We start from the raw sequence: 21,828 nt of genomic DNA on the forward strand, positions 1-21,828 counted from the left end.
CGGTAATGTTCTTTCCAAAATCTGGTTCTCTAGCATCTGTATTCTCTAACTCAGGAAAACATATGACTAAATCTCAGCTCATGAAAATTTTATAAAGACTGATTCTTTTGATTTCAATGAAATTAAGTTAAAAGACCTCATCAGGGAGACATATCATTTAGGAATTTAGCTCACTCAATACAAAGTGACCCATTCGGCATTAGATTTAAAGACTTTTCTGAAATACTGATAAATGCTGTCTCTTCCTAAAAATTACTCCTTATTAAAATGACATTTGTGTAATATTTTTGTATACAAGTCATCGCTGCTCATCTTTTCATTGTCCTTTGGGTCACTGGGAATGTGAACTCTTCTAATATTTGGGTCATCCTATAGCATCACTGGAAGAATATTGGTATAAAAATGGGGTTTGGTGGCAAAAAATACAGACTTGAATTTCACCATTACAATTCTTCCTAGTGGAAATTTCCTATCAAAGAAGGTATAAATACTGATTTGTCATTAAAAATATCAGGGCGGATATTTGTGACCAAAATGGAAGGGAGGGAGAAGTCAACTATAAAAACAGAGATGCCCAGGCAGGGCATTGGCGATTTGAGACAAACTATTTTTAGTTCCTCCAACATGTTTTCATAATCAATTACCATTCTATATCTAGAAATGTTAAGATCTCTTCTAAGAGAATACCTTAGACATGACCTAGAAGAATCTTGCAGCATTTTTTCCTTTATATGCTATAAAATTCCAATTATTTGAAATGGTATGTAAAAAAGAGTGGCTACTATGGAAAGAGCAGAAAGAAATGTCTTGCAAAAATTCTCCCAAACTCTTGAATTAAAATAAATCCTTGAGCCTGTCCCATTTTCTCCAAAAACCTTATCAGATGTTTTTGAAAACCTTTTGGCTAAGTGGGATTTCCTCCTATAGTGTGTTTATGTACTTTAATATTTCTCATATTTAAAAAAAATTACTTATTTCTCTTCCAAGGTAATTTGATTCATATATTTATGGAATTTCTCTAGATATTTCAACACATTAAGATAAAGCTACAGATACACATATTAGAAATATGGTTTCTTTTATTTTTTTTAATAACTTTTTATTGACAGAATCCATGCCAGGGTAATTTTTTTTACATTATCCCTTGCACTCACTTCTGTTCCGATTTTTCCCTCCCACCCTTCACCCCCTCCCCTAGATGGCAAGCAGTCCTATATATGTTGAATATGTCGAAGTATATCCTAGATACAATGTATGTGTGCAGAACCAAACAGTTTTCTTGTTGCACAGGGAGAATTGGATTCAGAAGGTAAAAATAACCTGGGAAGAAAAACAAAACTGCAAGCAGTTTACATTCATTTCCCAGTGTTCTTTCTTTGGGTGTAGCTGCTTCTGTCCATCCTTGATCAATTGAAACTGAGTTAGATCTTCTCTTTGTCAAAGAAATCCACTTCCATCAGAATACATCCTCACACAGTATCGTTGTTGAGGTATATAATGATCTCCTGGTTCTGCTCACTTCCCTCAGCATCAGTTCATGTAAGTCTCTCCAAGCTTCTCTGTATTCATCCTGCTGGTCAAGACATATGGTTTCTTAAAGGTGACATTTTTAGTCTGTAATATCAGTGTATTTGGTGACTGGGATGAAAATTATTTTAAAAGCCACCTAGATTCTATTTCAGTGCTTACAACTGCATCGGCATTCAAAATCAACTAAATTTAATAAAAATAAAAGTTGCTTATCATGGATCTTCAAGGGGCCTAATATAGATGGAGACTATTTCCTCCGGATAAGGAAGGTTTAAAGAAAGGTCTTTTCAACTCTACGGCCGGTACCAATCAATGCCCTAAGGAGGTATTTCCCAAAGGGGACATAACGGGAGGCTTGTAATGGTTAATCTGTCCGGGGTGACCAGGGGGGAAAGGTCAATGCCTGAGATGATCAAAAGACTCCTTTCCATATTCTTGGTTAATAAATGACCCGGAGAGGAGTTTGTAAAACAGGATGGGGCTGAGCAATACCAAGGAAGGGACCAAACACAAGAAGTACGGATAGATAAGATGCCCGTTAGAGGATAAAGGTCCGTTGTGCCTGGAGGTTTCCTTAACGGGAAGCCACAAAGCAGCCCTGGAGGGGACGGAGGGGCGAGCTCAGACCGGAGCGCTCCCGCCAGGGCGGAGTCGAGGTCACTGGGGGGGACGCTGCGGGAGGTGGGCAGCCGGCCCGGGAAGCCCGGGCCAGCGGGGCTCGGGACGTGCGGTGTGCAGAAGGAACGTGCTGGACCAGGGGCGGCACAGAGGGAGGCTGAGCGCGGATGAGAACCGCTTAGTTCCAAACTCGGGGAGGGGAGAAAGTGCGGAGGGAGGGGGGATGTAAGCAATGAGGCAAGCCAGTGAGGAGACGGCGGGGCAGAGCCCTCCCCCACCCTCCGTGGGCAGTCCGGGCCGTGGACGGCGGCGGCTCTGCGCGGAGCTCAGCCCCGGCAGCGTGGCTCCCCGACGGACGGCGGACTGACTGACTGACGGACGGGCGGACTGACTGACGGACCGACGGACGGACGGAGTGTCTGACGGACGGACGGACGGAGTGTCTGACGGACCGACGGACGGCCGGACTGACGGACGGGCGGACTGACGGACGGCCGGACTGACGGACGGCGGACTGACTGACGGACTGACTGACGGGCGGCGGACTGACTGACTGACGGACGGGCGCACTGACGGACGGACGGACTGACGGACGGGCGGACTGACGGACGGACCGGCCCCCTCTCCCCCCCTCCGCCACGCACGGCCCGTCCCGCGCCACGGCCGCTGCGTGCAGGAGCGCGGCCCCCCTCGCCGCCCCCCTCCTCCTGAGCTCCCCCGGGCCGCAGCGCTCCGCCTCCGAGCCTCCGCCCCGTCCGCGCGCGGCGCTCCGGCCCGAGGAAGGGGAAGGAGCAGGCCGGCAGCCACCTGGCTCCTAGCGGGCGGTAGGCCCGGGCCGGCCAGGTGCAGCCGCCGGGAGGCGAGCCCCGGGGGAGGAGCCTGAGCGGCGGCGCGGCGCGGCGGCGGCGGAGGAGGAGGAGGAGGACCTGAGATGCTGCAAGCCCTCCCGCCTCCGCCGCGGCCGCTACGCCTGGGGAAAAAGCGTGCCTCCGTCCTCCGCGGGCTTCTCCTCGGGAAGCCGAGCGGGCACTGACTCCCCGGCGCGCGCGGGAGCGGGAGCAGCGAGTCCCCATCTCCTCCTCCGCGGCGCGGGGACCCCCGGGGCGGGCGCCCCTCGGCGTCCGCACGCACGGCTTCGCTGCCCTGCACAGCAGATACCGTGTGTACGGCTGCGTTCTGCGGGAGATCGCTGGCCGGGCCGACGAGTAAGTCTCCTGGAAAATACGTGTCCGGCGTCCGTGAGGTGAGAATGCTCCGTGCCATCTTGTGTTACGAAACCCTTGCCCATCCTCTGCACTCACTGACTGCCCTACATTCTCTTTGCGCTTTGCATCCAGGCTAATCCAGGGCTTCTCGCAAATTGTGCCCGAAAATAGAGCAGGAAAAGGGAATTGTTTCTGGAGGCCTCTGCTTACTCTCTCTGCCGACTCCCGGGGGAAATGCAAATTGGGGGCAGTTTTTACTCTTGGTAATTTAGTTCCTATTTGGAAAACTTCTTGTAGGACGTGGTGAAGAAGGATTCGGGAGAAATCCTCCACAGAATTCCTCTTTAATGCCCCCCTGCGTGAAACAAATTTATAAATGGTTGGATTCAACTTTTAGAAACAAGTCTATAGATAGAGGTTGTTGGTTCGTTTTCCCCACTCTTGCTTTTATTCTATTGCCCTTCATCTTCCTCCCTTGGTGATCTACCTCCTTCCCCCATGCCTCCATTTACGGTGTCAGACAAATAACAGTGGGGAAAACACTGGACCTGAAGTCAGTCAGAGGCCCTGCTTTCAAAGCCTACCTGAGTCACCGATGTATTTGTGTGGCTTCACACTTAAATTCTCTCATCATCAGCGTCTGCATCTTTTAAATGAAGGGCTTGGGTGGTCTTTGAGGTCCCTTCCAATCCTAGGCCCTTGATCCAAAGAGAAGTAACCAGCATGCGTCTTTTGCTGTTTTGTGACCTCAAGACTAGAGTTATAAACTTGAAATCTAGTGAAGGACCTGATTTAGAATGATCCCTTTGCAGATTTGGGTGATTTTGGGAAAGTCAACACTTTTTTCAGACTCAGTTTTCTTATCTATAAAATGGGGATAATAATAGTACTTAACTCACAGGGTGGTTGTGAGCATTAAATGAAATGATATATTTAAATTTTTGCAAACCTTTATAAAATGTTAGCTGTTGTTATTTTGCAGAGTTCTTAGCAATCAAATCAAATGTTATTGATGTTTCTACATGTTTCTCCTACCTCTTACTTAAGGGCAAGATCCAATTCTTAAAAGGGAGGAAGAAGGGGGAGTTATAATCTAAACATAATGAGTTTATTTTATTCTTCAATATAAATGTCATGTGGATTGAATGGAAGTAAATAGGGAAGTTTATTTGCTCTTTGCTTTTTATCTGTGTAGATAAATGGTATAATGGATACAGAGCCTAGGGTGATGAAGGAAGACTTGGGTTGCTGGGGAGCTCTAAGGCTCAACATGGAAGTGCTTTTGCCATTCTCCATTGGTAGAAGTCTCCTAACTGAAGTTCTGACCTACAATGAAGATGTCACAGGTGCAGTTTAAAACAATCATTTCAACTCAGAAGTGAGAAGGCCAGGGCAAAGAACATGGAAGATGAGTTCTGCCACATTTCTGTGGGTTCTGGAAGGTAACAGTGTAGTGGATTGTCCCAGTGTAGCTTCTAGTTATGTGCTCTTCAGTAATTGCTGAGATCTTCACATCTTCATCTGTAAAATGAAGGGATTCTGCTGGAAAATCTCAAAGATGACTTACAAATCTAAGATTCTCTCACATTCAGCAAAACCCTTCAGCTACTTACCTCTTCAACTAATATATGTCCAGATTTCCCAAGGCAGGCCTTCAGCCACTATTACTAGCCAATCCCCAAGGTACTCTTTAAGGTGTAGAGAAATGGCCTGTGTGTTTTGGTTGCCGAATTTCCTCCCGAGTATTCCCTATTTAGAGGAAACCACAGGTCTAGTCCAAAAAAAGCCAATTATTTTCTGTCCTAGAAGCTCACATGTAAGGAAAAATTATAGAAAACTTTTTGAAGACAATGAAACATTATAAAATGACATCTTTAAAAAGTGAAAAAGAATTCCAAAACAGAGAATTGAATTCAATTAAATCCCAACAAGCATTCAGTAAGTTACTTTCAGGTACAAAGCACTATGATATGTACTGGGGATATGAAAACAAAACCCAAAAAATGGTTCCTAGGAGAGATGTCATAGAAGAAGAATTGACTAGACATGGCAGCTGATTGGATATGGAATGCAAAGTTAAGGAAGAGCATGAGATTGCAGACTTAGTATTCCTTGACATAAATTTGGAGGAGGAAGGCCTTTGAGGGAGAATGTTTTGTTTGAGAGATCCAAAACATCCCTGTGGAGATAGCCAACAGACAGCTGGTGAAGTGGGACTGGAACTCGAGAGGGATTAGTGGTGGATATAGTGACTTAGGAGTTATTTCCATAGTGGTGATAATTGACTGTGTAAAAACTGCTAAGATCGACAAGAGAAAGGAGATAAATAGGCCCAGGGGACTCCCAGGCTTGAATGGTGAGCTATGGATCATGAAGGGAAGGGAAAAGGGCATGAGCATTTATTAAGCACCTGCTGTGCAGAGACTTGAACCCCACCAGCTTTCTTCACTCATCACTACGTGACTCAGGAAGGATGGTAGGAGAAGGCAGCTCTTATTTTGTCTGTCCCTAACTCTCCCACCTCCATCCTTGTTTCTGAAGTTCTCAGTTCTTGTGAAACCCACCAGCCCAAATAACTTTCACCTAATATCATGGCTTTTGTGACATCAACTAATGATGTCAGACAAGCATTGGAATGCTTTCATATCTTAGATATAAAATACGAAGCATGATGTAATGGAAAGAGCCCTAGATTTAGAATCAAAAGATTTCAGATCCCAGCTTTGTTGTGTATTCTCTCTGTAACCTTAGACAAGCCAATTAACCTTGGGGAGAAAGGTTTTTTGGTTTCTACACCAAATTATAGGAAATTGATCTAAATGTAGGTATACTAATCTCAGGAAATACGCTGAAAGTGGCTTTTCTTGGACTGATCTAATATTGTTCTCTGGTCATTTGACTTTTTTCTCTTAAAAGATGCTTTCTTAAAAACAAAGGATATTTGATAATTGAGCATTCCAGTCAGGTTCAGTTAAGTGAAGCATAATTATACTGTAATTTTATTTCTTCCCTTGAGATTATGTATACAGTGAATTAAAGAAATTTTAAGACATTTATATATATATATATACATATATTTAAGAGATTTTCATAGAACCATAGATATAGAATTAAAAGGGATCTTGGAGGCTGTCTCTTCTAATCTGGTCCAACTCTTTCATTTTTTGACAGTGAGAATTCTTATACTAATTTTTCATTTAAAAATTTCAGAAATGTAGTAGTTACAATAACATCTTCTTGTATGATTCTTGTCATTTATAAATGTCTCAGTAGTTCAGATCATTAATGATTTTGTCTGAGTGGCTGGGTATCCGTGTCTCTGATACAGAACACAGCCCTTTTCTGAATTTCCTTAAGCCTCATGTGACAATCAAGCTGCTAACAATCACCAGGCCTGCACTAACATGGAATGTTTTCCTCTTCGTCCCCACCTCTCTGGTTCCTCTGCTTCCTTTGCCAAAGCTCAGGAAAAATCCTGTTTTCTTCAGGAAGCATTTCCTGATCACCCTTCATTTTAGTGCCTTCCTTTTATTAAATGTCTCCAATTTAACCTCATATAGCTTGTTCATACTATTTGTTTTCATGTTGTCTCCCCCATTAGATTATATGCTCCCTGAAGACAAGGACCCTTTTTCCCCTTTTTTCTATCCTCACTGCTTAACCCAGCACCTAGCCCCTTAGTAAGTGCTTAATAAATGATCATTAACTGACTAGAAAGCTCTTCCCCTGTTTTGGGGCCAGACAGAGCTTGTGCTCCCATCTCAGAGACATAAGAATAGGAGTGTAATAGAAGAATTTTAAAACTTAAATTTAGTGGAAAATACTTCAAGTGAGGAGACATACATTTCCAAAAGGTTTTGGTGAGTTGGAACATTTTATAACATGACTTTCATAGACTTGAAACTGTAAATAAACAGCCAAGTTATCGAATCTTGCTTCAGCATCACATCTCTTATTCCCCAAAATGAAATTTACTGTTGCTCTTGGTTTATAGAAAGTATCTCACTTGTTAACAGATTTCTTCCCGTAGGTCCACAAATCCTTTGCCTACGTTGTTAAATTCATTTTAAATTAGTTTAATGTCACAAGTGTGAAATTTTTCTTCATGTGATGGGTATAAAAAGGCATTCTGCTCCTTAAAGCTCCCAAATTACAGCGCCTCAAATCACTTTCTGCCCACAGGGGACTGTGAGTCTAGGATTTCTCAATCTTCATTAGAAAATCCCAGACCAACGTGTTCCTCAGTTTCCCCTTATTACCTCAGGGAAAGCATTCAGAACCCCTGAATCAAAAGGTGATCTTTCGTATTAATTAGAGTTTCCTGATTTTTTTTTTTAATTTAAAGAGGTTTCTTCCTCTTAATTAGAGGCTTTTACTATAGAAAGCTTAGGAAACCATCGCTGCTTATGGAGAGTTTTTCCCAGTGTCTAAAACACATTTAGCTGAGGATAATGATAGCTAAAACTGACTTACCTGACTTGGATCTTGAAGTAAGATTTTAATGGATAGGGAATGGTTTGATGAGGTCTACCTCCTGCTTGGGAAATAGCACTTGGAAATGTCTAAAGGCAGGACAATACAAACTCATTTATATGATATGATAAAGTACTCTCATCATCAGAATTGGGAAGTGATTGTTCTCACATTACTAAAGATCTTGGGCAATTAATTATCTTGTCCATGAGCTAAACTAGTAAGCCTCCTGACTGGAAGCTCTCTCTTAGGATCTTACACATCATCAGGAAGAAACAAAATTCAGGGATGATGAGCAATCCACTTGGCTAAAGGAACAAAAAAGTATGAAATAAGACTGGAAAAGATGGTTCAGAGCAAGATTTTTTTAAGAGGACCTTAAATGCTAAATTTTATATCGCAAGTTATGGGGAGCCACTGAGGATTTTTGATGAGGGGAAATCACCTGTAATAAAATAATACACATTATGATATGAAATACACATATTTAAATATGATGGCAATGGGTGAAGGATAGATTGAAGGAAGAGTGATAAATCCAGAGCTCAGTTATGAGGCTGTTCAAAAGGTAAGAGGTAATGAAGACCTGAACTAGAAAGGTTGGAAGTGAGCAGAGAAAGGAGGGAATTGGCAACAAGCTGAAGTCAATGACTAGGATTTGGAAATTACTTTATTGGTAATAAGTAACAGAAAAAGATGAAGGATGACTCAAGTTTCAAGTTCAACTGCCTGGAGGAAGGCCATCATCTGGAAACAACAGAAAAGACAATTTGGAAGAGACTGGTTTCCCAGAAGGAAAGTGTTGATTTTGAAGGGTCAGCAGATTGTTAAGAGAAGTCACGACAAGACTAAGGGTTCAGTTCAGGACTGGAGGCAAGAGAGGAAGAGGAAGGCTCAGGGAAGTGGACAGAGAGGTGGAAAAGGTTGGAGGAGAACCAGGGTCCAATTTCAAGAAGGTAGGATCACAAGAGGCACTGGGAGAAGTCTCCCTTATATCAAAGACAAGCTCCCCATTAGATGTGTTTGGAAAAGTCAAGGAAGTCAAGATCTGTAATCCAGTTCTCTGCTCTCTCATCTCAATCTTAAACAAAACCAAAAATAACTGGATCACATATACAGGTTTCTTAGAAATATGAAAAGTGTCTAAAGGCTCCTTCAGCTATCTCCAGATGGTTTTGGACAACAAATGTTGATTATTGTTCTTTCCTTTGGTAGTTTGCTAAATTTAGTACTTAACATTTAAAATTAGTTTACTCACATTGTAGCTATTTTACATTTCTAAGCTAATCTTTATTGGATTTAACTAAATCCTGAGTCAAGACTCAGAATATAGATATGAGAATTTAATATCATTTTTTAAAACATGGTACTGACTGGCATTTAAAGATGAATTAAATTAAGTCAGTCAGTCAATCAGCAAACATTTATTAAGCCAGGCCCTGTGCCATATTTTAGGAATATAAAAAGAGGCAAAAGGCAGTTCCTGCCCTTAAGAAAGTTATAATCTAAAGAAGACCACATGCAAACAAATTGATACAAAACTCAGCTACGTGCTTATAGTTAGTAGTTAACCTGTAGTTAACAGTTAAAATAGTTAAAATAGAAATTCAGAGGGGTTGGAAAAGGCTTCCTGCAAAAGGTGCAATTTTAGTTGGAACTTAAGGGAAGCGGGGGGAGAAGGATGATTAAGTTCCCCACAAATATTCCATCTCCCAGATATATTGTAATTCTTCCCTCCTTGCATGAATAGTGTCACATTTTTAATAACTTTAATGAAGAAAGGCATTTACTTTCTATCATTAAACATTACCACATGGTTACTAATATGATTAAAAAATTCAATTAGAATTTACTATAAGAAACACAATATAAACAAAGTCCAAACAAGTTAAATAATAGTCACTCATTAATGCTTACAAATATTATAATATAAGAAGGTGCTACTAGATAACTGTTAACTGGTCTTAATATAATTTGGGCTCTTTATATAATAATAGCCAGCGTTTATACATGCAGCCTCAGTTTCCTCAACTTTAAAATGGTGATAAGAGTAATATTTACTACCTAAGATTGTTTTGGGAATCAAATGAGATATTTGTAAAGCCCTTATCACAGTGCTATATAAATGCCAACTATTATTATTCTCATCATTATTAAACTTCTCTAACATGGTGGAAGCTGCCTGAATTCATCAAAAAAGCACTCAGGACTAATGGCTGGGCCTGAAGTTCTCAGTGGGAACCCGCCAACCTCACTCTGCCAGAAACAGTTTGTCCTAGAGCCTAAAATCTGTCCTCACACCCCCCCCAAAAAGAAAGGAAGGAAGGAAGGAAGGAAGGAAGGAAGGAAGGAAGGAAGGAAGGAAGGAAGGAAGGAGGGAGGAGGGAGGGAGGGAGGGAGGGAGGGAGGGAGGGAGGGAGGGAGGGAGGGAGGGAATAACCAGTTTTTGAGTCCCCGAGGAGTGGCCCGAGGGATGAAGAGGGATTTTCCCCAGCTGGCTGGTGCCTGTGTTACTTGGTTTAGGCTTCTGATGGTCCCAAGTCAGGCTAAATCTGATCATCACCAATCTTCTTGGCTTAGATGCTATGAAGACTGCTTTGTGAAATGAAGTTTGTACAAAGAAATAAGGTAGTCGGAGTAAGCTTCCTCCTCCCCGAGTCCCAGCCCTCCTCCTTTCCCTTTATGCTGCTTATCCCATTGGAGATTCTTGAATTATTTAATTTGTTTAATAATTGTTTAATTTCTTTAATTCCGTTTATGAGATGCTGCTGGACATTGAGAAGACTTGACAGGGACAGAACAGCAGCCAAGTGGACTCAGACCCTTATTAATTTTGTGTCTCCAGGCAAGCTACTTATTTAACTTCTTTCAGACTGTCCATTTACCTCCCAGTGGTATTGGGAGCATCACATGAAATCTTGGAAAGAGTTTTGCAGACTTTAAAGCATTATCTTATTTTTAATTATTCTTATTAAAAATAAGCATTAACTGTTGGCATCTTCAGCACTAGAACAGGTGGCTTTCTCACAGTATCAAAGAATAACATTAGCACTAGGGAGAAAAAAGACTTTTTTATGAAAGCTTTTTATTTTCATAACATATGCATGGATAATTTTTCAAAATTTGACCCTTGAAAAACCTTGTGTTCCAAATTTTCCCCTCCTTCCCCCCACTTCCTCCCCTAGATGGCAAGTAATCCAATATATGTTAAACTTTAAAATACGTATTAAATCCAATATATGTATACATATTTCCACAATTATCTTGCTGCACAAGAAAAATCAGATCAAAAAGAAAAAAATGAGAAAGAAAATAAAATACAAGCAGAAAAAATTGACTTCTTAAAGATGCACTTTACTAATGTCTTAGATTAATTCTCGAAGGTCAATTTCAGGCATCCAGAAATAGACAATTCCTGACTTTGGTTTCATAAAGCCCAAAAGGAACGCATTTCCTAATGTTTCACAATACTCTAACTCTGACCACACAAAATCCGGTAATGTGTTGGATCCTTTGGAGTAGACACATCAACTGTTAGCAATACAGAAGTTATGTAATGGGGAAAGCAAAATGGATTTTTCAGTTAAAAACACAAGTAATCTTTCTGAGCAGCCTGGCTTATTTTCTTAAGTTGAATTACACATTTATACTTTATAAAAACAGTAAATTTGTACATTCAAATCATCACTCAGAAAGAGAAGAAAAATCTGACTTTCTCCTCAAAGAAAAACCTCATTGTGATTTTTTTTTATTCAGGAAATGAAAATAAGTAAAGAAAGGTTATATCCTGTGGCAAAAAAAAAAAAAAAAAAAAAAAAAAAAGCTCTGTGGGGATATTTTAATGTGTCATTACAGCTCCCTTCCCTAATAAGAACTATGAGATATTTTGTTAGCAGCAACAGGACACCAAGTGGACATTTAAAGAATGCTGCAGTATATATACCTATTTATTTTTAATAGGTAATCCTTTAACTAAACTTTTCAGTGCTGTGAAAAGCCTCAGCCTTCTCTAGGATTTTTCAGCTATGAAAATATAAATTTCCCCATCCTTCATGAGGATCCTTAGAGGCTCAGCAATTAGGAAAGTACAGGGAGTCAGGTATATTTCAAGCACAAGAAATAACCATCATAATCATAATTGCTTTGGGTAATTAAGTGAATGAATGAATGAATAGAATTCATTAACTATTTATTTTGTGCCTAGCATTTTGCTAAACACTAGAGACAGAAGTGAAAAAGCTAAACCTTACCTCTGAGGGGCAATTGGTGGTCAGGAAAGGGAATTATGTTTGTGAAATCACAAAGATGGTGAGTGGGACCAAAAAAAGGTCCATTAACAAATCATTTCCAGAGGCTGTAGTGATGGTGATTTGATTACAGTCCTCAGTCCAAAAGGCTGAATGGGCAAGGGCATCCGCTTAGCAGAAGGGCAGAAAATAGTGGGTTTGACAAGCATCCCAAGGCCGAGCCCCTGACCTCCTTTGGAGGCTTCCGCCTCTGGTTCTGTCATAGGACATGAAAGGAATGTGTTAATTGCCAATTAAACAGATGAATAGATATTATAGCCCTGTTGTCAGAAAACAGTGCCAGAAAGAGACAGAAAGAGTAAATCTATGGAACTAACCTATATTTTAACATGTGTAACATATTTTGGATTACTTGCCATCTAAGGAAGGGAAGGAGGGGGAAATTTGGAACACAAAGCTATGCAAGGATCAGTGTTGAAAAATTATCCATTCATATGTTCTGAAAATAAAAAGCTTTAATAATTAAAAAAAGGAAATATAACAGAGTGCATTGCTTTGTCAAAAAAAAGAAAGAGTAAGTCTAGTGAGTCAAAAGTAAGTCGCTCCAGAGCCCCAGAAGTTAGCCTCTCAGTGAAGTTTTCAAGCAGGCCATTTGCCACAGTGACTATCACAAAGCCCCGCCCCCCAAAAAAGCCTATGGGCCTGGGGAGCTCACTCTGCACGGTTGTGGAGGACAAAGGAGAGATTATGGGCTGAAGTCTGCAAGTACCAAGTGCACTGATGGAATCACAAGCTGGGGAGGAGGAAGGATGCGTTTTTGCTCCTCGGCTTGTGTTCTCTCTACATGGGGGAGATAGACTGTCTCCAGCTTCTCCCCAGGACTCCTCTGGGAAGGCCTTAGAGTGGACAGCTCATCAGGGGCTCCAGTATTGCTAACTCCCCGCTGAGGAACCCAGAACCAGGGGTGTTCCCAGAGGCGGATCTGGGATAGGGAAGTGGTTACCACTTCCCACTCCTGTTTATTCAGGTGGGGACAAATAGTGCCGGGAAAAAGAACCTAGAAAATATGGCCCCAAAAATGAGAACCTCAAGGAAACAACAGGTGGCATTTTTCATCACGACTGACAGTACACGAGGGATTCAGAAGCAGAAAGCTGATTTTAGAAGTCAGCTGCTTAAGAAAGAATTATTTTAAAAGGGGGTTGGACTTGTGGACCATGGCTTAGGATGCAGACGTCGGGCTTCCAGCCAGAGAGGATACATATTACATATGTGCATAGATGTAATTTTTCTGCAATCTAGTAAGTCAGAAGGACTTTAAACCAAAAAGGGAAAGGAAAGGAGGAGAAAACTGGCTTGCAGATCTGCCAGATTTGGCAACTTGAACAATATATGAAGAATAACAGTGCAAAGGAGAAAGGGACGGCAATTGATGGTGGATCACATCACAGAAGAGAGCATGGCTTTAGGTGTCTAATGTGCATAAGGTATGCTGAATTAACCAGGTGAATCAGAGCTCCTAAAGCAAGGAGGCAAAGATAGTCATGTTATCACCGGACTCAGTAGAGAGGAACATTCAGAAAGAGCAGGCTGTGGGGGTCGAATAGTGTCATACGTTAAGAGGCAGAGTCCTGCACAGAGCATGGATCCAAGTCCATTTGAAACTTCCTTCCCAAGCTCATTTTCCAGTACTGTCCCTCACCCATCACCGGGGCACAGCCTCCTCCCCTAAGTTGGTTCTCTCATCTCTGTGCTTAGATAGGGTATCCCTAATTCCTGGAACACTCCCCTGCTCACCTGCACCTGATTCCATCCCAGCCTCAAGGGCTGCTCCTACACAGGGCCTTTCCAGACTCCTCCTAGCTATTAGCACTCTGTGTCCAAAATAAAATAAAACCCAACAACCAACCTTTGTATTTATTTTGCTTATGTTGTTTCTCTGTGTAAGTGGTGTGCAATGCCCACTTTTTCCCCTAGGAAAATGTAAGATCCTTAGGAAAGCACTTCTTTTTGCTTTTGTCTTTATATCTCCAAGAATTGTGGTTGATTTAGAACACACAATAAGTCCTTAATAATGTAAGCTCCTTGAGAAAAGGATTTCTTTTTTACTTTTATCTTTTGTAGTTGACTTCAAACACACAATAAGTCCTTAATAAATGTAGAATGTAAGCTCCTTGAGGAAAGGACTTATTTTTACTTTTGCCTTTATTATCTCCAGCAATTTGTGGTTGACTTGGAACACACAATAAGTTCTTAATAAATATTTGTTTTGTTAAACTAGAGTTAATATTTGGAATTTACAGAGAGAGATTTGGAATTGATCCCCGGACTTTACAGTGGGTTCCTTCTCACTGGAGGTCTTTAGGCATAGGCTGATTGATCATTTGTAGATAACGTAAAGGAGATTCTTGTGAATAACTATAGCTTGGATTAAATGGCCTCCAAGGTCCTTTCAAACTTGGAGATTCTGTGATTTTCCTTGTTACTGGTGATTACTATGCAATCTCACTAAAGCTAGAAAATAAAGAAGGTTCCAGCTGTAGCTAGTCGTGTCTTGCTGAAAACCATAGTGGGGACATTTTAGAATGGAGAGAAGTGAGTCAAGTTAGGGATTTTTATTGTATTTTGTTGTTGTTTTTGTCTTGTCCAACTCTTCATGACCCCATTTGGGGTTTTCTTGGCAGAGATACTGGAAGGGTTTGCCATTTCCTTCTCCAGCTCATTTTAGAGATGAGGAAATTGCGGCAAACGGATTAAAGGGACTTGTCTGGGATCACACGGTTCAATGAGGCACCAGTGTAACCTGGCAACCCAAAAAGTGAATGTGATCTTAAGCTACAAAAAGAGTGGTCTTGGATAATTGAAGAAAAGACAAGTTTGGAATAACCTGTGGTTGGAATGGAATATAGTTGGAGAAGAAAAAAGAAAGAAATGTCTCATTGCCGGGAGACTTCATTTAAGAGTGAATAGCATGTTTGCAATAGAATCAGGAACATTTTGTAACTTTGTCCAATACCTTGTAGAATCAGATGAAAAGAAGCAGAGGACATAGCTTTTAAGCTTGGGGTTTTATAAAGTACCAGGGGTGATAAGAAAAAGGGACAAAAGAGTAGGGGACAGTATATAGTTGAAGTTGACCACTTTTTGGCCTAGCCAGTAATTCAGTTCTATCATATTGCCTAACAGTCTTTCCTGATCCCAGTTGCTAGCCCTCTGTCTCCCTAATGACTTTGTATTCTTTTCTATTTATTCTCTTTAGACTTATTTTGCATATATTTTTAAATGTACATGGCTCCCTTAAAAGAATATAAGCTCCCTGAGAATTGATTTTTCATTCTTATATGTTTCCCTGGTGCTTAGCATAGCACATATATAGTAGATATATAGTAGGTGCTTAATAAATGCTTCTTGTTGAGTGAAAATTATACTGGCCAAAATGTGGGAATTAGTGAATGTTATGCATGCAAGTAAACATTTTAGGGACTTTTGAGGTTTATTAACCTACCTATAAAACCAACTAGTTATATTTAGTTATATTTTTTAATTCTAGTCACCATCCAAGAACTAGGGTTTGTCATACCACTATCCCCATATGTTTTGGAACCTAAACAGACAGATGGGTAAAAATGTGAATATGCTATATAAAGAAAGGAGGAAAATTCTTGAATTTTATCTGTCTGAATATGGATCTTTTCCAGCACTCCTCTCCCGGCCCTCCTTTCCACTCTCCATGGGAAATGTAACATTTCCCATGTTTTTCCCTCCTCCCCCAAATTCCCATGCTTCTAGCTCAGGTACTACCCTCTCCAAGAAGTTTCACACACTCTCCTCCCCCAGGTGAAAGTGATCTCTCCATCCTAAAACTTGTCATAGCACTTTACCACCTCTTCTTTGCCCTCATAACACCCTGTCTTGTAATTATAATTTTCTGTCAGTATCTCATACCCACCATGTGTTTATACACTTCTCAAGAAGTGTATATTCTCAAGAAATGTTTAATCGTCTCTATTTATCCTCAGTTTCTAACATAGCGTTTTATACATGGTAAACTCTTAGTAAATGTTGAGAGAGCGGGATGATTAAGAACAGGATGAAAAACCCAATTATTGTATGATGTGTTCTATAATGAAATATTCTAAAAAGAGTTTGGAGATAATTTTGTTAAAATAGTGATTTTTTTTTCTGTACAAGTTCAATAGATGTGAATTTGACATAGATATGAAGTTTACTCACAAAAGAGTAAAACCTTTAAAAATAATCATTTTAAAGGAAACCTTTCTGAAATATATTTCCTTTTTTGTACCTTCTTAAACAGGGGCACTTTAAATTTAATATTTAATTAAACTTTTAATTTAATATTTCTTTGATTTAGAGTGCTTCTTATTGCCACCAATTATTTCAGTGGTCGGTAATACATCGTATAATACAGAGGTGTCCCAATGCCCATGGACCATATGTAGGCCCCAATATTCTCGAGCATGGATCCAATCAGATTTAAATATAATTGGAAAGTAGTTAACAAAATAAAAATAAATTAAAATACAGACTTTGTTGACATGAGATTTTCTAAGTTAATATGCAGATTTCAGGGATGTTTATGTATAGTTTCTGGACCTCTGTTTTCATTGAAGTTCTGACACAACTGGCATAGTATGTGTAATAGCTACCAAAGTGTATTGGTATTCTTAACAGTTCTAGTCAGCTGCACTTTTCATGACTCTTGTATCTGCATTTTATAGCAGTTATTTTTCCCTCTGTCTCCTCTCTTGATGTCAGCTGTTAATTCTTGTTTCTGTTAGTTTGCCTTTTTCTCCAAGGCCCTCTCATACATCTGGGAAATCATATCACTGTACCTGTCACAACTGTTTAAAAATAAGTCAGTAGGCTCACGGCATCTTCAGTTACAAAGTTTGTGGGCTGCAGTGCACCCCAGCATGGTAGCTATTTCAGATTTCCAAAGGCCTATTTTATTTCTAGGAGCTTGACTTTGTTCCCAACTGATTTAGAGTGGCCTAAATCTAAATCTCACTCTTTGTGGAACTGCTTTAAAGTTAGGGCTTTGAGTGACTTTAAAATCCTTTCTTTTCTTTTCTAGGTTAACGCTGTACTCATCTTCAAATCATGGAATCCATATCAATGATGGGAAGTCCTAAGAGTCTTAATGACACATTTTTACCCAATGGCATAAATGGTATCAAAGATGCGAGTAAGGTTACCATAGGTATAATTGGAAGTGGAGATTTTGCCAAGTCTCTGACCATTCGACTGATCCGCTGTGGGTATCATGTAGTCATAGGGAGCAGAAACCCCAAATTCGCCTCAGAATTCTTCCCGCATGTGGTTGACGTTACCCATCATGAAGATGCTCTCACAAAAACAAATATTATTTTTATTGCAATACACAGAGAACATTATACCTCTTTGTGGGACCTTCGGCATCTCCTTGTGGGTAAAATCCTGATTGATGTCAGCAATAACATGAGGGTAAACCAGTACCCAGAGTCCAATGCAGAGTATTTGGCTTCCCTGTTCCCCGATTCCTTCATCGTGAAAGGATTTAACGTGGTCTCAGCTTGGGCCCTCCAGTTGGGGCCCAAGGATGCCAGCAGGCAGGTAGGTTTGGGTTTTTTAATTTTTTAGAGATGGATATGTGGGTATGATTCCTACCAAGGGCTGAGACTCCACTGAGACATCAGCTTTTAACCATCAATTTCCTGACCCTGTAAAGGCACATCTCCACTCCCAAAACAAAGAGCTGGGGCAATTACTCGCCTTTTCCCGGAGGCATCCAAGTAATTCAAGAAAAGGCAAGTTTTGGGGTCTCAGTTCCCCAGCCAGTTGCTTCAGTTCTCCATTTCACTTTGATAGAGACAAAATGATTTCACAATGCATCAGTCATTACAATGTTTATGAGAGTTCAGTGGGCCTATAAAACATCAGTGTGTACAACTTGCCTCTACATATTTTGAAATGCCCAAACTGGAAACTGCAGATGTTAGGAACCTACCCAAATGCCAATTAAGCGTCCCTTTGAGGTTGCTATTATTATGGAGTAGCCTGTGCCCCAGATCCATGCACTTCAAGGAATTTTTGTCCCCAGTTCCAGCTCTAATCAGTCCATGGTTTGGTAAATCTAGTGTTCTGGATGCAGGATATACTATAAAGCACAGGTCAATTAGGAGAAGAGAATCAATACATATGCAATGTTTTGATTTTGTCTGGCTCCCGTGATTTTCTTAGTATTAACTAGAGATGGCAAACTCACAACCCCTGCCCTCTGTGCCCTCAAAATTCCACAGTGCTCTAACCCAGATTGAAATGTAATTGGGAAATGTTTTATTTTTTCCTGGTAAATTAATTTATTTTTAATACACATTACTTTATGAATCATTTTGGGAGAGAAAAATCAGAGCAAGAGGAAAAAGCTATGGGAGAGATTAAAAAAACAAAAAACAAAAAAGAAAGAGATTGATTTACATTCAGTCTCCTTGGTTCTTTTTCTGGATGCACATGACATTTTCTGTCCAAAATCTATTGGGATTGTTTAGGATCTCTGAACCACAAAGAACCAAGTCTTTCATAGTTGACCATTGCACTTTCTTGCTATTATTGTGAACAGTGTATTCCGGATTCTGCTTGTTTTGCTCAACATCAGCTCATGTAAGTCTTTCCAGGCCTTTCTGAAATCAGCTTGTTCAACATTTTTTATAGAACAATAATATTCCATTATCTTCAAATACCCCAACTTGTTCAGCCATTCCCCAATTGACGAACATCTATTCCTTTTTCAATTCTTTGCTACCACAAAAAGAGCTGCTACAAACATTTTTGCACATGTGGGTCCTTTTGGGAAATGTTTTAAATAAAAATGCAACACAAATAACCAGTACAGCAGAAGCTCAAGATAGGTCCTGATCTGGCCCCCACCCAAGGGTGGGGGGACCATTAAGAATATCATAAAGAAGAACTATGATTTACTTAAGTGGCAGAGATATTCACAATTATAAAATCAAGGACCTTTCCAAGAATTATGTTTTGTTATTTGGTTTTCTGAATTGGTATACCTGTAGAGATCTGTTTCTATTTGAATTTGACACTACTGGTATAAACAAACAGAAATTCCCTCTTTCAGTGCAGCTTCTGGCCTTAGATGTCTAGGGATACCAAAAGATGGATTCTCTCAGAGGCTTAACCACAGGCCTTCTGGACTTTTGGCCAACTCTCCATGTGTTGCATGAATTGTCTTTCCTAACAGAGCAAAATTCAGGAAAAAAAAAAAAAAAGGATGCATAATTCTGAAATATGCACATCCCTAGGCCAGAATATCCACCATCTGTGTCCGATGGGGGCCTTCATTTTTGGACAAGGCTGACATCCATGCTGAGGGGCTTTATGGATGTTTCTGCCTCAGTTAAACCAGGCTAACACTGGAGCACTGAGTTTCTTTGTATCATAGCATGAGAATCGTCCCACGTCATGCAGGAACCCTAAATGTGTACCTTTCAAGCAGTCCTTGTTTCCCTCTCCTCAGTTTCAGGTTCATCTCTCCACTGCCTTTATTCAAAATCCAGTTGTTTCTTGGCAGAAAGAGTCAAATGGTCACAACAACAGAATCCCACTCTTAGACTTTCATCCCCCAGATAGTCAGTTCATCAAATTCTTCCACAGTAAGCAATATCTTGCACTTGAATTTTGGTCTTTACTTTTCATTTTTCCTAAGCTGTCTCCCCACACCAAGATACCAACTCTAGTTATCCCTAAGGGGAGCTGAAGACAGGACAAGGTGCTCAAGATATATTAAAGATAGCAAGAAAAAAATTATAAATATATAATAAAAATGATTTATGAATATAATATAAAATATTATAAATATAATATATAACATATAATGAAATGTAATATATGAATATAATATGAAATATTATAACATAGTATATAATAATGTATATAATATAATATAAAAATTAATCCCCGAGTCTCAGGAATCTAAGTGTGGCTGGGTATCAGAGATGAGGCTTCAGTACTCTGTCCATTGTCCAGAGAGGAAGCCAGGGGCCCACTTCAGTGACCACTCACCAGACCTTTCATGGGTCACAGGCCTGGATCAGCATAAGTCAGAACCACATTTCTCCCCTTCCCTGGCTTTGGGAGAGGAGCAGGGAGAAATATTTGTGAATTATAAGTAAATTGTAATTCTTGACCATTATAAAGAAAGAACTCGGTCCTTTACTGTCAGAGCCATTGGTGGGCTTGGAAGGGCTGTAGGCCAGAAGGAAGGACCCAGGACTATCCTGGTATTTATTGTGTTCCACAGTCGGCCCCTAAGGGGAGAGGGCTGGGATTCGGGGAGAGTATTTTCGGATGTCCCTTAGAGTCAGCTGCTGACCCGCCAAAGAATGAGTGTAAGGAGTGTAAGAGTTGCAGGAGCTCTTCCACTGAAGAGAGTTCAGAAGAACCTGAAAGGGTAGGGCCATTAAAAGCATGCATGTGCACCTGAACAAATGCAGAAAATTGTCGCCATGGGTAGCTTGCTTCACTGGGTACGTAACCACAGTGACCCAGAACTGGGACCTTCCCAAACCTGCTTCTGGGCCTCTGGGTCTATAATCTATATTGTTACTATCTTGTCTCATTTGCTAAGTGAGACTGCCCAGATCCAACCCATGCTGCAGGCCACTCGCTGCCTTTTGCCAGCCTCCCCAAACTGGGAAGGCTTTGTATTGAGATACCAAACTAGTTGGGTCCTGAGCTGGACCCCGCCCAGGGGTGGGGGGACCACTAAGTGTGTTATAAAGGACTAGGATTGGAGGAACTGTGATAATGATAAAATCAAGGATCCAAGAATTACCTTTTATTATTACTGTTTAGGAGCTCATAAAATTTAGTGCTAAAGGAGCCCTTTCCAGTCATCTAGTCTAAAACCTAATTTTACAGATGAAATTGAAGCAGAGAGGAACATTGATTTGCTCAGCCATAAAAGCACTCAATATTTGAATCCAAAGCCCTCTTACTCCAAATCTAGGTCACTTGTTATCTGAATAGTATTTGCAAGTACTTTCTAGGTTTGTGTTTGTAAATTAGAAAAAAAGAATGAGAGAGAGAGAGAGAGAGAGGGAGAGACAGAGGAAAAAAACAAAGAAAAATAAGAAAGGAAAAAGGGAAAAAGATAGAAAGGAAGAAAAAAAGAAATAAGAAAGAGAAAGAAAAAGAAAAAAAGAAAGAACAAAAGAGAGAAAGAAAAAAGATAGGTAGAAGATTAGATTAGATGGATGGATGCATGGATGCATTTCCTTGTAGATTCTTTGGCCTACAGTTAGGTAAAGTTGCCACAAACTAGACAGTGATGCATTAATTTTAGGTTTATTGTCAGGACAGCCAGGCTGCTGATAGAAATAGTTAACTGAGTGAAAGGAACAGAGTGCTTTTTTATTCAACTGGATTTTTTAATTCAGGTAACATAAAATTCTTAAAAATTAAAATTAGCTAAGAATAAGCTTTAAGTAACATCATCTTTTAAAACATGTTCTGTAATGTAATAGAAGATCTAATATACTTCAAATACTTAAGTATGATTAGAAGTTATTCAAATACTTAAGTATGATTAGAAGTTATTTTATCATTAACTGGTATCAGTCACTTAAGCAAACTCTTCCTCTCCAGTGTTTAAACAGAACTAATCCTTGGTATTTATATGTAAAGTCAAAGCCTTTTCAAGTCATATTATTTGAGAGTATCCATGCTGCAGGGCAACGTGG

At 40.2% G+C, this 21,828-nt stretch overlaps 1 protein-coding gene across 1 annotated transcript in view; it reads left to right on the forward strand.

The window, feature by feature from the left end:
* The first annotated feature begins 2,732 nt into the window (after positions 1-2,732).
* The window catches only part of STEAP2 (STEAP2 metalloreductase), a 28,163-nt gene continuing 9,067 nt past the window's right edge, over positions 2,733-21,828 (forward strand). The window contains exons 1-2 of the mRNA XM_003771917.4: positions 2,733-3,391; positions 17,169-17,686. Coding sequence (XP_003771965.1) covers positions 17,195-17,686 — 492 coding nt within the window. The 5' untranslated portion in view covers positions 2,733-3,391; positions 17,169-17,194. The remainder of the gene's footprint in view (positions 3,392-17,168; positions 17,687-21,828) is intronic.

Source organism: Sarcophilus harrisii, chromosome 5 (assembly GCF_902635505.1).
Source record: "Sarcophilus harrisii chromosome 5, mSarHar1.11, whole genome shotgun sequence".
Classification (NCBI taxonomy): Eukaryota; Metazoa; Chordata; class Mammalia; order Dasyuromorphia; family Dasyuridae; genus Sarcophilus; species Sarcophilus harrisii.